This window comes from Molossus molossus, unplaced genomic scaffold (assembly GCF_014108415.1).
Source record: "Molossus molossus isolate mMolMol1 unplaced genomic scaffold, mMolMol1.p scaffold_m16_p_10, whole genome shotgun sequence".
Classification (NCBI taxonomy): Eukaryota; Metazoa; Chordata; class Mammalia; order Chiroptera; family Molossidae; genus Molossus; species Molossus molossus.
This window is the reverse complement of record NW_023425345.1, coordinates 84,159,670-84,173,927: the sequence shown is the minus strand read 5'-3', so window position 1 is coordinate 84,173,927 and position 14,258 is coordinate 84,159,670. Positions and strand designations below refer to the sequence as shown.

The window sequence follows — 14,258 nt, the reverse complement described above, 5'->3', positions numbered from 1 at the left end:
AGTGATTGAGAAAACCTTGCAGGACATAGTATTGAAGGTGTTGTTTGTTCATTTTCTGTGTTATTTGTCTAGAGCCACAGAACTGCTTGATGGAATCATTACCAAAGACAGCAGACAGAATATAGAAAAAAAAAGTCTATTTTACATTAAGTTTAAGAAAAGTTAAGTGGAATAAAAATTGTATTTATTTTGAATTTGGATCAAGACTTAGGTTGTAAGAATACCTAGGACCAAACATTTGCTCTTTATGTAGAATTTGTATCAAAGTGTTAATTGCAGCAACCACTCTACTAAATACATATGTTTGCTTGTATTAGGCTCCAAGAAAACCATGCAGTTGAAGTGAAAAAAATTAAATCAGAAGTAGAGAATTTAAGGTGCCTTCTGGCCCAGTCACAAAATGAGTCACAGAGCTTAAAATCTGAACTTCAGGCTCAAAAAGAAGCAAATTCAAGAGCTCCAACAACGACAATGAAAAATCTAGTGGAAAGGTTAAAGAACCAATTAGCCCTTAAAGAGAAACAACAAAAAGTAAGTAACAACAAAAAATTGTCAGCATTCAGGAAATACATGTGGTAGATTGCTTTTAGAGTAGACTTGTAAATGATGATAGTGTCTATTTCTCTTGTAAGAAAGAGCATGAGCCTTATTGTATGCTGGTAAGTAGGGTCTTTTAAGATCATTGTGTTAAATAGCCTTATTGGTGGTTTAAATGCATAGATAGTCCAGTTTATCTTTTTATGTTGTCATCAATCTGATTTGTGGGTTATCTGTAGGAAATAAGAAATCTTAATTCCATTATTTCTTTTTCTTTTCTACTGGGATTTTATGTTACTGTGAGGCTACTTTGAACAAGTTGAATAACTGAATAATTTTGAAAAATGTGGGGATTAAGAGGGAGATTTGACAGTGAGTAGGAAAGGTTAAGGAAGAAAGTCACAGAGATACTTTTATGAGAAGTTGGTCAATAGATATCTGATTTATTAGTTGTTTTTTTTTAATTTTTTGGCTAACACTGACCTCATAGAATTAGGAAGCATTCCCTCTGAGGTAATGTCTAAGAGCAGATATTGTATGTATAATTTCCATCATTTTTAGTTTGTTAAGATGTGTTTTATTTTTTTTAATATGTTTTTATTGATGTTTTAGAGAAAGAGGGAGAAGGAGATAGAAACAGTGATGTGAGAAACTTTGGCTGCCTCCTGCACGCTCCCTACTGGGGACCAAACCTGCAACCCCAGGCATGTGCCCTGACCTCTCAGTCCATGGGGCGGCACTCAACCCAGTGAGCCACACTGCCCGGGGATATTGGCAAATTTTAGGCCTCTTTTTTTATTTTTAAATGTTTTTATTGATTTTTTAGAGAGAGGAAGGGAGAGAGAGATAGAAACATGGATGTGAGAGAGAAACATCAATTGACTGCCTCCTGCACACCCCCTACTGGGGATTAAGTCCACAACTCGGGCATGTGCCCTGACGGGGAATTGAACTGGGACCTCTCTGTCCATGGGATGATGCTCAATCCACTGAGCCACACCAGCCAGACAAATTTTAGGTCTTTTTTAATCTCATAATTTTTCTAGTGTACTTGAATTTAGTTAATTTCATATGAAAGTATGTATTGAGTAATTCAGATAAATATCTAAACTTGGATGTTTGAAAACAAAACATACCTGGTTTTTGTAATAAAAATGGCCTGATTTAATGCTGGGTTCTAAAAATTATTAATGTCAAGATTTTGAACTCTCATACTCAGTTTGAAAAGAATTGAATTCAATTGCTAAAGGAAATTCATTTGAAAAGTTGGGTTGTTTGTGAATTATGTTTGATTAAACATATAATATTTCAGACAAAATAGTTGAAAGCAATAAAGGCTATATATCTTTAGTATTACATATTGCTCATATAAAATATCAAATTTTCAAAAACAGTTATATATCTGTTGTAATTCTTAGGCACTTAGTCGAGCACTTTTGGAACTCAGGGCAGAAATGACCGCAGCAGCTGAAGAACGTATTATTTCTGCAGCTTCTCAGAAAGAGGCAAATCTCAATGTTCAACAGATTGTTGATCGACATACTAAAGAGCTAAAGGTGAATATCAACACATTATTATTATTGTTTTTAAGTTTATTTTTATTGTTGAAAGTTTTACAGATGACCCTCCTTTTTTCCCCATTCCCCCATTGACACCCCGCCCCCGACTTCACCGCACTGTTGTCTGTGTCCATTGGTTATGCATATATGCACATAAGTTCTTTGGTTTAATCTCTTTCCATCCCCCAAACACATTTTTAATATAAAAAAACTGAAGATTACATTGGAAGAGAATCCACTTTTATTATTTTTTTAATGGTAAGTATCTTTATTGTACTTGTACACTGATTATCATCTTGGAATAGCAATGAATGGCCATTATAAGCTACTTTTCCCAATAGAATTAAATTTAAAAAACACTTTACATGTGATTTTTAGTCTGTATTGATAAGTAAGATGTGTAGATTTTTTTTTTTCTTTTGCTATATCAGAATTGTCTATCTAGGTTTTGCTAGTTTATAATGAGTTAATTAGCTTCCTTATATATCCCCTGAAATAGTTTATGGGATTTTGACTTGCTCTTACATTATATGTATATGCAATTCACTGCCATTAAACCATATAGGGACTGAATTTTACTCAGATTTTTGAAATCTTCCATTGCACCTATCAAGATTATGAGCATAGTTGATAGTAAAAGTCCATTAGGTAATAAACATATAAGCAGAAACAGCCCTTTGTTGATGTCTTCTTTAATACCTTTCTCTTTGCCTGAAATGTCTTCTCTGAATTCTTAACATTCTTCAACTCCTTTTTCTGGAAGCCTTTTCTGACTTCTCCAGAAAAGTTTATGATTTATCCTAACTGCATTACAATAATACTGCTTTCCTATTATTGTTATTAGTAATGCTTTTGGTCTGTAATAATTTATTCAACAAAACATATTTTAAGTACCAGTATTTCCACCACTCTTACTGTATAAGACAGCGAGGAACTCCTTTCTACATATACTTTCTCACGTGGACTGTCTAGGGTTAGGAGTACCCTTTCGTGTCTTGTCTTTACAAAGTAGATGAGAAACTACTTCAAGTCAGAGGTTTGTTTATAGTACTCTTATGTTTCATAGTGTTAAAACATTGCTGTTTACATCCATATATACTTATTTCTTTACTAAATTAATTCAGCCACAAATTTTGGTTCTAGATATTGAAGATCAATTTCATTAAACTGTTTCTTCATATTTTGTTTTATTTTTTTTCCCTCAAAGTACACTTGGTTCATTGGAAATGAAGATGGAAAGATGTATGTTGTTTGTGGGATTTTTTCCCCATGTGTACTTAAACATTTAGAATAAAACTTTCTTCATAAGGCTTAATGGTATACTTTTTCTGATACTTGGTGAAGATTCATGAATTAAACCTTTCTTTATCTTATATTAGTTACAAATTGAAGATTTAAATGAAAATCTTTTAAAACTGAAAGAAGCTCTTAAAACAAGTAAAAACAGAGAAAATTTGCTTACTGATAATTTGAATGACTTAACTAATGAACTACAAAAAAAACAAAAAGCCTATAATAAAATGCTTAGAGAGAAAGATGGAATTGATCAAGAGAATGATGAACTGAAAAGGCAAATAAAAAGACTAACCAGTGGATTACAGGTAATTTTATATTTAATTGTGATAATATCTTTGATTTATAATATATAGGGAGCAGTTGATTCTCACTTTTTAATTTTATATATAATATTTGCTGGACCTAGCTTACATATCACCTTGATTAGTTTAGCTAATTCCTTTGGTTGACCTGTATTTGTAATTTTAGAGTAGTAGTATATCTTATTAAAATGTAGAAACAAATACCATGTTATGTATTAGTAGTGTCATTTGGAAAGTTTGGTAAACTTTAATTTCAGAAAATTTTTGTAGTTGGATATTTGTTGTGTGTTTTGTTTTATACCTTTTTACTTATAAAATGTTAAAATACATATTATTTTTCAGGGCAAAACTCTGATAGATAATAAACAAAGTGTAATTGAAGAACTCCAAAAGAGAATTAAAAAGCTAGAAAGCCAACTGGAAAGAAAAGTGGATGAGGTAGAAGTAAAGCCTATGAAAGAAAAGGTATGTGAAGAAACATACTGCTGTGTTTAAGGTGGTGAAAGACTAAGTTAAATATGTAACTGATCAGTAGCTAATGCACTCACTGTATTAATTTGAGCACCTAATACACACTGTAAATGCTATTGAATAATGTAGAAGTCTAAGACAAGTGTACTTGAGGACACACCTTTAATGTAACTTTTATTTGGAAATTATTACATCATGTCCATGTCATCTTCCTGATATTATGATACACCCCAAATCTCTTCACACTTTGTATATCCAGCTGTATCACTTCTCCAAATGTAATTATTTACATATTGGTGATTTGACCTTTGGGAAGGAAGCTAGGCGTTTTCAGTCTTCTACCTTGACCAAATGTGTTGTCCTTTTATCCTTCAGTAGACAGTACTATTATTTCAGGATAAACAATGTGACTTGGAATATATTCAATATCTATAGTAATATTAAAATAACCAACTCACTCATAAACTGATTCTGTAATGTGAGAAAAATTGCTTAAAATTCTTTTACCACTTAAGTAGCAAATTATTTTATAATAAAAATATTGACAGGGCCCGGGCCAGGTGGCTTAGTTGGTTGGAGCATAGTCCCATGCACCAAAGGGTTCTGTGTTCAATTCCTGGTCAGGGCACATGCCTAGGTTGTGTGTTCGATCCCTGGTCGGGGCGCTTGCAGGAGGCAACTGATCCATGTTTCTCTCTCACAGTAAACATGTTATGTCCTCCAGTGAGGATAAAAAAATTACTGATAGAAATAATTAACTGAAAAAAAACCTAAAATTGGCTAATATACATATAATTAAGTTTGTATAAATGATAAACTGAAGACTTATATCTTGTTGGTAGCATTGAAAATATCAAAAGTGACCTGGGAAGTATTGGTGCTGGTGGTAATGTCTTCCCTGAAGAAAATCACAATGGAAGAAGTATGGTTAGGAACATTTTACCCAGAAAATATTCAGTATCTATAAAATACTTTTCATAACATGAAAGAAGAAAATTACATATTTTAATGACTCTGTATAGAAAACAGGTAATGGGATTAAATATTTTAACAGAGTACATTACAAAAAATATTTTCCCTATCGAAATTTACCAATATCAGTATCATTTTGATTGAAATGCTTGCGTTTATATACCTGGAACCACAACATACTTGCTGTCAGAAGCTTTGTTGATGGAAACTGCAAGATCACAATGTCCTTACCCTTCTAGATTGTTCTCTTCACTGTCTCCCACCTTGGGCAAAGGTCTCAGTAATCCTTGGATACCAGTTCCCTCACCTGATTCCTGTCAGAATACCTCAATCTCCTTGTGGCTTTGCCTGGACTCCTAACCTCTCTGTTTCGGTTTATTTTTTTTTTTATCCTCACCCGAGGATATTTTTCCATTTTTTGTACAGATAGACTGGGAGGGAGAGAGAGGAAGGGAAAGAGAGAGAGAAACATCGACGTGAAGGGACACATCAAGTGGCTGCCACCCGCACGACCAACCAGGGCCGGGGACAAACTGCAACCGAAGTACGTGCCCTTAGCGGGAACCAAACCCGGGTCTCTCCGGACCGCAGGCCGACGCTTTAACCGCTGAGCCAAACTGGCCAGGGCTATTTTTTCTTAAATTAGATAATACTGTTTGCATTGTCAGTTTCTCAAGATCATTTTGACAGTGAAACAATATGTGAAAGTCTTTTGTAAGCCAACAAGTCCATCCCCGTGCACGATATTATTACTTTCTGGAAAAAGAAAGAACACAGAAAGTTACACTAATATTAAAATTTATATCTAGGACTCTAGTGAGAATGTTCTTTCATATTACTCAGTGCTGAGCATTTCTAATTTATGAATATTTTTATACTTACAAATCCTTCCATATTGAAATTTCAACACATTGTTCTCTAAACAACATCTGTGGCATATCTGCATAACAAAACCCACCCCCTTGCCTGGCAGCCCTGTTCTTAGCTGCTTTCCTTTTCTCTGTAGCCCTTATTACCCTCTGACAGACTAGAGATTTCCTTACCTGTGTGTTCATCTTTTGGTGTGCAAGCTTTGATGGCAGACACTTTGCCTGTTTGATTTGTTGTTGTATCCTTAGCACTAAGAACAGTCTCTGACACATAGTAGATGCTCAGTAATTGTTGAACGATTGAAAATGTTAAAAGGCAATAACATTCTGAACTCTACACGTATGAGGCTGGTGGTACAGAAAATATGGAAACAGAACATCCCCTCTTCTTGCCTTTTCTCCCCCAGTCTAGAACAGGTTGTTGGTGACGTTGCCTTTGTTGTTTTGTTGTTATTGTTCATTTTTAAATTAGTTTGGCTTTTCTTTCCCACTTCAAAGCACTATGTGCTGTGGAAGAATTTACCTGCATGCCTTATACCCCAACTAACATTTATATTTCTGGAAGTACACACAATTTTTTGTTACATTTCAGAAAAAAAAAGAAGTTAATGACTATCAAACACTTAGTGAAGTTTTTACATTCTTTTAAAGGATGCTTTTTAGCTGAACTAAATAAAAAAGGTAAAAACTTAGCCAGTATGAGAAAAGTAAGTTTTGAGAGGGCAGCTTAGCTTGCCTTAGTCGGGCATTTGACTTTAAACTGGGCGTTTGACTTAAAGTTATGGGTTTAACCCTTTCGGCCCCAGCGTTCTTTTTTATAGTAAATACCGTCTTTCATAATGTCCTCTATACTCTTCCAAATGACATTTGTGGTTAATATAAACTAGTACCTACCTGCATAATTTCACATTTATCACTATAAATGCCCTGAATAAAAGATAAAGGAGAAACATAAAAGGAAAATAATTTATATAAATAATATATTTTTCATAGTTCAGCGTGTAAATGCTCTAGCATGACTACACTAGAAGATATATGAAGTAGGCTTGTACGTTTACATTATGCTACTGTGAATTCAGAGTGACAAATGTAGACAGATAGAGATGTATTCTATTGGCAGCTCACATGTCACAATGGCACTTCATTTATAATTTTATTTCTAAAATGGATAACAATTGTTGGTACGGTTTTCAGCAAAATAATGTCTATAGCTTTTCCTTTTATAATGCTGTTGTATTCCTAGAAAATTTAGTACATAGTAAAATCACTAAAATTTGCTTGGTAGACTGAAGATATAAGTTCTTGGCTCGGACAATTGTGAACAGAATTTTTAACCATATGAATGTCTGGTAGGACCTCTGAAACTTGGGCAATACATGGACTATTAGCACTTATCATACTGATGCAACTGCAACTTCTCTTCTCTATTTCTTTTTTCCTGTCTGTATTTTGCTTCATTCCAACCAGCCAACATAAATTGGACTCTAATGTTTACGAAGATAGTTTTTTTGGTTTGGTTTATTCATTGCTTCTATTCTTAAGTAGCAACTGGCACATGATGAGCACTAAATAAATATTTATTGAATAAGAAAAGTGATGTTCAATGAAGATTTGCAGGGGCCCCCATGTTAGGATATTCTTAGGTGGTCATAGAATTGGGTTGGTCATTTATACATATAGATTCTGTGTTACAAGCTTACTGTGGTCATGATCATTTATGATAACATCTTCCTGTGAAGACTCCATCATGGTGTTAGCATTAGTTCAAACTGTTCCCCAGAATTGTATTTGTCAAGTTATAAAATTTGGAATACGTAAACTGAAAGGTATTTTTGCTAGTAGCTAGACATACCTAAAAATTGTAGAAGTTAGAACCTTTTTAATTATTTTCCAAGAAATATTGTTTTACCACTGTTCTAGTAAATGGTAAGTGATAACTCTTTAAATGATATTAAAAACGATAGTGGTCATTTTCTTTCTCCTTTGTTATTGTTCACAGAGTGCCAGAGAAGAATTAATTAGGTGGGAAGAAGGTAAAAAATGGCAAAGCAAAATGGAGGGAATCCGAAACAAGTTAAAAGAGAAAGAGGGGGAAATCTATATTCTAACAAAACAGTTGAATAGTTTGAAGGAACTTTTTGCCAAGTGAGTTTAATGTAAACCTAGTTAATTATGTGTAAAGTCTTTAATTAACCTGGAAGATATAGCTTTATTGTACTTAATAACATAAGACCTTATCTAATTTTAATTATTATTTACTATCTGTGATTTATTTTTTATTTTTCTTTCTTTAAAATGTGTTCTAAATATATTTTAACAATGTGTAAATGGAGTTTCCTATTATTTTAAAATAAGTAAGCTCATAGCCAATGCAGAACAATCTGGTTTTTGTATATTGGTCTTGTAGTGAGTAAGCTGCAAGCCAAACAATGAATGAATGATGTATTTTTCTGCTTCTTAATCCCGTAGAGTTGATAAAGAGAAACTTACTTTGCAGAAGAAACTAAAATCAACTGGCCTGACTGTTAATCAAGTTATGGGAGTACGAGCTTTAGAGTCAGAAAAAGAATTGGAAGAATTAAAAATGAGAAATCTTGACTTAGAAAATGAAATCTCATATATGAGGTAAGCTATTACATGGAAGTGTGCTGTCTGTTAATAATGAAGGAAACTGGTTGACCCATAGAAACTGATATAATAAATGTGCTATTTTAAACGTGGGTTCTGTTGATCGTCTTTTCATGTGAGTTGAGATATTCTTGTTCTTTTGTATGCCACATGATTGTGGATTGTGTTCTTAAAATTTTGAATATTATGTTGTAAGACTCTGGATCTAGGTTAAATTCTGTGGGAAAATATAGATATTTTTGTTTTAGCAGGCAGTCGATCTGGATAGGTTCAGGCCCCAAGTTCCAACCTGCTTTCTATGTGCTATGATTCCAATACCAGTTCCATTTCACAGCTTTACACTGCTGTTGGGATCTGCCCTACCAGGGTCCCTCCCGGTTGACAGCCTGTCAACTCTCTGTCAGTTCGGTTCTCAGAGTCTCAGGTGTTCCAAGTAGGATCAGATCCAAACACATGCAGCTCAAAGGCGAGCCCAGAAGTTCATAAACAACTTTATCATTGTTTGAGCTCCCGCCCTTTCTGCGATCGCCCTGATGCTGTCTGTTCCCCTTGGACCCCTAAAGGTACTTGGAACCCAAACTGGCAGTCCAGTTACCCTGTGTCCTGTGCGCCCCACACTGTGCACATGTGCAGCCAGGCAGACCACAGGCGGGCAGAAAGGGGGTGCGCGGGGCTGGGGCACTGCTCTGGCCCGTCTGCCTTACCAGCCACGGCTCTCCGCTAATTGGAGATGATTTCCCGCCCTAAAGATGTTGCCAATTTCCCCATTGTCTCTGCCACCACTGCCTGTGGGATTGCTCGAGAGTGGAGGCATGAAAGAACAGAGAAGGGAAAATAGTGAGGGGTTTTATACTCTCTGGGCAAGAACCCGAAGGCTCCCCGAGAGTTCTCTCCTCGGTGTTCACGCTCGCTGCAGTGTTTCAAGCAGGGTTGTGTTCAGGCCAGTAAATACCAGAGGAAAAGAAAAGGTCAGTTCACCACCTGTTTGCTGATACTTCAAAGTCTGGCATTTTGTCCCAGTCTGTAAACTATTCCCTTTTTTAAAAATTATCTTTATTGTTGAGAGTAGAGAGTATTACAGATGTCGCACCCCCCCCCCCTTCCAGGCCTTTACTGCACTGTTGTCTGTGTCCACTGGTGATGCGTATATGCATGTAAAGGAAACTATTGACCTTTTAAAGTCCTCAAGTAGATGCTCCATGCGCTTGGGAGAGACAAGACTGGGTGTATTTACTCCATGTTACCTGGAACCAGAACCCTCAAGGTCATTGTTCAGTAGAGCCTTTGAGATTTTCTTGTTTCACTGTCTCTTTCCAAGCTTTGTTTTCTGATATAGTCATGGTTATGCAAAGAAAAAGAAAACCATGTCCTAATAACAGCAGTTGAAACTATTTGTAATATTCTCTTTCATTCATTTCTTCCAAGATGAATGTAGATTAGTTTTGCCTAATTTATTTCTTCCTCTTCTAAGTGTTTACAAACAATCTGCAATCATTTAAATGATTATTGTCAAAATCTGGTATCTACTTATATAACATTTGGATGTGAAGATACCATTCTTAAATTTAGTCCACTTTATTTTTCTTTCTATTCATCTTCAAAAATTACCATTACTGCTTCTTTATTAAATATACTCTTGTGGTCCGGCCAGTGTTGCTCAGTAGTTGAGTGTTGACCCATCAACCAAGAGGTCACCGGTTCGATTCCTGGTCAGGACACATGCCCAGTGGAGGGCATGCAGGAGGCGGCCAACTGATGTTCTCTCTCAGCGATGTTTCTGTCTCTGCCCTTCCCTTCCTCTCTCTCTAAAATCAATAAAGGAAATATATATATATACACACACTATTGTGTCAGTATTAATAGAGTGTGAACATAGGAAGTGGAACTCCTTTATAAGAACACTCATGAACTACTAACTTACACATTAACTGCTTTCCTTCTAAGTCATTTGTTTCTTAAATCTTTCAGAATTTCTCTTGATGGAGAAGGAAAATGTGTTTGAAGAACTATTCTTTCTTTTGACACCTATTCATGGTTACTATCTGGTCCTAGCAATAGCTTCTTCCCTCTGTTTTTCTTTCTCAAACTGACTATTCAGAGTGAAACTAAACTCTTTTATTCTCCTTTGCAGTTTTTTACAGGAATCAAAATATTTTAGTTTTGAAACCTTCTAACTCTTAGAGGTTTAATTGTATTTTTTTCCTCAAAAATGTGGATTTGTGTGGACTGAATTGGAAAAGACTGCAAAAGACATTAAACTCATCTTCTCTCCCAGTACAAGTGTAAATTTCTGAATTTTATGAGTCAAATCTAGATGTTAAAGGGAGGAAGGACATTCTAAGAAAGCATAACCCTAGCAGAAACATAGAGGCAGCGTGAATCTCTCATGTGTAGGTAAGAGCGGATTTATTTGCCTTAGTTAAGGTGGACTCCTGGACACTTAGGCTGAGTAGGTGTGGTTGTGCCAGATTATGGAGGGCCTTGCAGGCTACACGGATGAGTGCAGACTTGAAGTAACATGTTGTTATCTGGCACCAGCAAGAGCCTTTTTAGCCCTGGCTGGTTTGGCTCAGCAATTGGAGCGTCGGCCCTCGGACCAAAGAATCATGGGTTCACTTTTGGTCAAGGGCATGTACCTGAGTTGCAGTTCTGTCCCCAGTCAATGCAATGTGTCTCTCTCACATCTTTGTTTCTCTCCCTCCCTCTCTCTCCCTCCCTCTCTCCCTCCCTCTCCCTCCCTCTCTCTCCCTCCCTCTCTCCCTCCCTCTCTCCCTCTCCCTCTCTCCCTCCCCCTCCCCCGTCCCTCCCCCCTCCTCCCTCTCTCTCCCTCTCACTCCCCCATCTCTCCCGCTCTCACTTCATTTCCCTCCTACTCTATCTGAAGATAAATGGGAAGAAAAATATCCTTGGGTGAGGATTTAAAAAAAAAAGAGCCTTTTTAAATCCTTGAGCTTCTTCTTTTTCTTAATACTCAACCAAGGATATGTTTTTTTGATTTTTTTAGAGAGAGAGAGGAAGGGAGAGAGAGAGAAACATGGTTGGTTGCCTCCTGTACACACTCCGACTGGGAATGGAATCTGAACCCTTTTGCTGTGTGGGTCAGTGCTCCAACCAGCCGAGCCACCAGCCAGGGCACAATTCTTGAGCTCCTTGAGAAGCACATGGATATTATGAAGTTACTATAATAATAATGCTTTAAAAAGTGGGTATTTTACTTCATTTATCTTATACAATTTCATATAAATAGATTCATATTCTTTAAAAATGGTAATGTATTTTTATAAATCAAAATGCACTTTTTAACTCATGGTTTAAAGGAGCCCCGCCGAGAAACTTCTGTAGAGGATCATTTTATAATGTAAATAGTCGCATCCTAAATCGATTTTTGTCAAGTTTGTAAGTTTTATAGAATTAAAAATATATACAGTGTTATTAAATACGTTATATATTTTCTTTCTCTCCTGTAGTAAAACAGTGAAAAGTTGAAATTTGATAGTAAAGAGTCTGTGGTTGTTGCCCGTAGGACCCGGCAGGCTCTTCCTCGAGACTCGGTTATAGAAGATTTACGTCTACAGAATAGGTACCTCCAGGAAAAACTTCACGCGTTAGAAAAACAGCCTTCGAAGGATGCCTACTCCAGGCCTTCTGTGAGTGTACATCTTTACTTTTCTTTTTTTATTATGTTAACATTTAGAAGTGGAATCGGTTTTTACCTTTATCTGGCCAAAACCAGTATATCTCTGTCCTTAATATGAATGCAATAAATTTTAACTTTTATTTTTAGTAGTTACTGATCTATATTAACTTCTAATATAATAACAGTAAACTTAAGATGCTTAAGCTTCACATAGAACTTCATTACAAATAATTACTAAAGATTTTAAATGTAGTTATGAGTTTTCTGTGACAGGAAAATGTAATTAAATAAAATAGGAAAATATGTTATCGTATTCTTTTCATCAAACCTGTGATGTTTCTAGTTTTCTTTATAAAGAATCATTGATAAAGAATTGTTTGTTGTATCTTATTTTAAATCATTTCGTGTGCACATTTTTGTTACTGTTTTTTTCTTTTCTTTTCATGTTTCTTCTCTTTCTTCTGCTTCAAGCAGAATCTGTTACGTGGCGCAACTCCGCTTTCTACCCTTTCTACCAGTGTCAGTAAATACAGGCACAATATTTTTCACACAAAAAACACTTTACACAGAAACAAAAAAATACCCCTAACAGTGCTCAGAATTAAAAACGGGAAGGGAGTAGAGGCCAGTGAGAACTTATATCTGCAGGTACCTAGAAGTGGTCTACAGTGTTACAGTAACAAAGGAAAACACAAAGCAGAAGATACTGTAGATCCTACTGAGTTAAATGTAACAGAGGCGAGACCAAACAGTAAATCAATTCCATTTAGGCTAAATAACGGTACCTCGGCAGATTTTAAGTCCAGCTTTGAAAATGACCCACATCCTGAAATTGAGAAAATCAATCAAGACTGTTGTGAAAATAATAAGCAGGAATATAAAGTCAAAGAAGAGAATGAACAAGTCAAGAATGAGAAAAGAAAGGGACACATAGCTGAATACGAAAGTGACAACAACCACATGGATGCAGAAGAACCTCCCAGGGAGGCCCCTGGTCCTGCCACAGCTGCCGCATCAGTGACTCTGTGTGCCGAGGAGGCGGCAGGGGCACACTCTGAGACTAGTGTGCCAGTCCAGCCAGGCAGTGACGTGCCCCAGATTTGAGTACAGGGCCGTCCTTTATTTCTTTGTTAGTGGAGTTTTCTTATAGCAAGTGGTATACATATGCAGTGCAAATGTAAAAAAGTTGTGTAGGATTTGTAAAAAATTGTAATTATTAACAAACTTCTCCTTAAACCCTAACATTTGACTAGTTCCTACAAAATGAGTAGTTATGCATTTCCTAACTCATTTTAGTACTCTGTTTTATCATTGGTGCTCACTTAAAATGATTAGATTAGATGACAGAATAACAAAAATAAGGCACTTTTGAGGTGTTTGTTTTGTCTTAGAAAGTTCTAACGCAGCATGCTGTAAAATCTCACTACAAGTAGAATTTCATACAGTGAATAATATCAATAAAAATTTGTTATGATGCTGTGTGACATTCTAATATAAGAGCAAGTTCCTTTGGTGGTCTTTTTGCCCTGTATTATAAAGATACTTTTTTATAATGAGAAAAGGGAATTTATATGTATTGCTATCTATGTTGTGTTAGACTCCCTGCCTATGTTAAAGATCCACAATACTTTGCAGAGTATTATTCGTGATTTCCATTGGAAGCTGGAGAATACGTGTCATCTGTAGTGATCAAGAAGATGCAGAACAAAATTTAAGTGCAGGTCTAACAACTTTATAGCTTTTGAACTTTCTGTGTACATACTACTTTTGGGTAGTTGACGTTACAGTACAGAACAAGACAAGTTTGTTCCCAACTGAAATCAAGTAGCATTTATCTTTTTTCCACCTAAGCTATTTCCATCACGTAAGTCCTTGAAACATCAACTGATATCAAACAGTTAAGTGTCAAGAGACAATGGATGAAAGTTAATTCTTACTTCATTTCTTTTGTCAGGTTCATAATGGTTCTTTTTTTCCCATTGGATAA

At 35.8% G+C, this 14,258-nt stretch overlaps 1 protein-coding gene across 1 annotated transcript in view; it reads left to right on the top strand.

Annotated features, from left to right (window-relative positions):
• The window catches only part of CEP290 (centrosomal protein 290), a 101,058-nt gene that overhangs the window by 70,978 nt on the left and 15,822 nt on the right, over nucleotides 1-14,258 (top strand). The window contains exons 37-43 of the mRNA XM_036251095.1: nucleotides 318-531; nucleotides 1,956-2,093; nucleotides 3,476-3,697; nucleotides 4,037-4,159; nucleotides 8,006-8,151; nucleotides 8,476-8,631; nucleotides 12,158-12,281. Of these exons, the coding sequence (XP_036106988.1) occupies nucleotides 318-531; nucleotides 1,956-2,093; nucleotides 3,476-3,697; nucleotides 4,037-4,159; nucleotides 8,006-8,151; nucleotides 8,476-8,631; nucleotides 12,158-12,281 (1,123 nt within the window). The remainder of the gene's footprint in view (nucleotides 1-317; nucleotides 532-1,955; nucleotides 2,094-3,475; nucleotides 3,698-4,036; nucleotides 4,160-8,005; nucleotides 8,152-8,475; nucleotides 8,632-12,157; nucleotides 12,282-14,258) is intronic.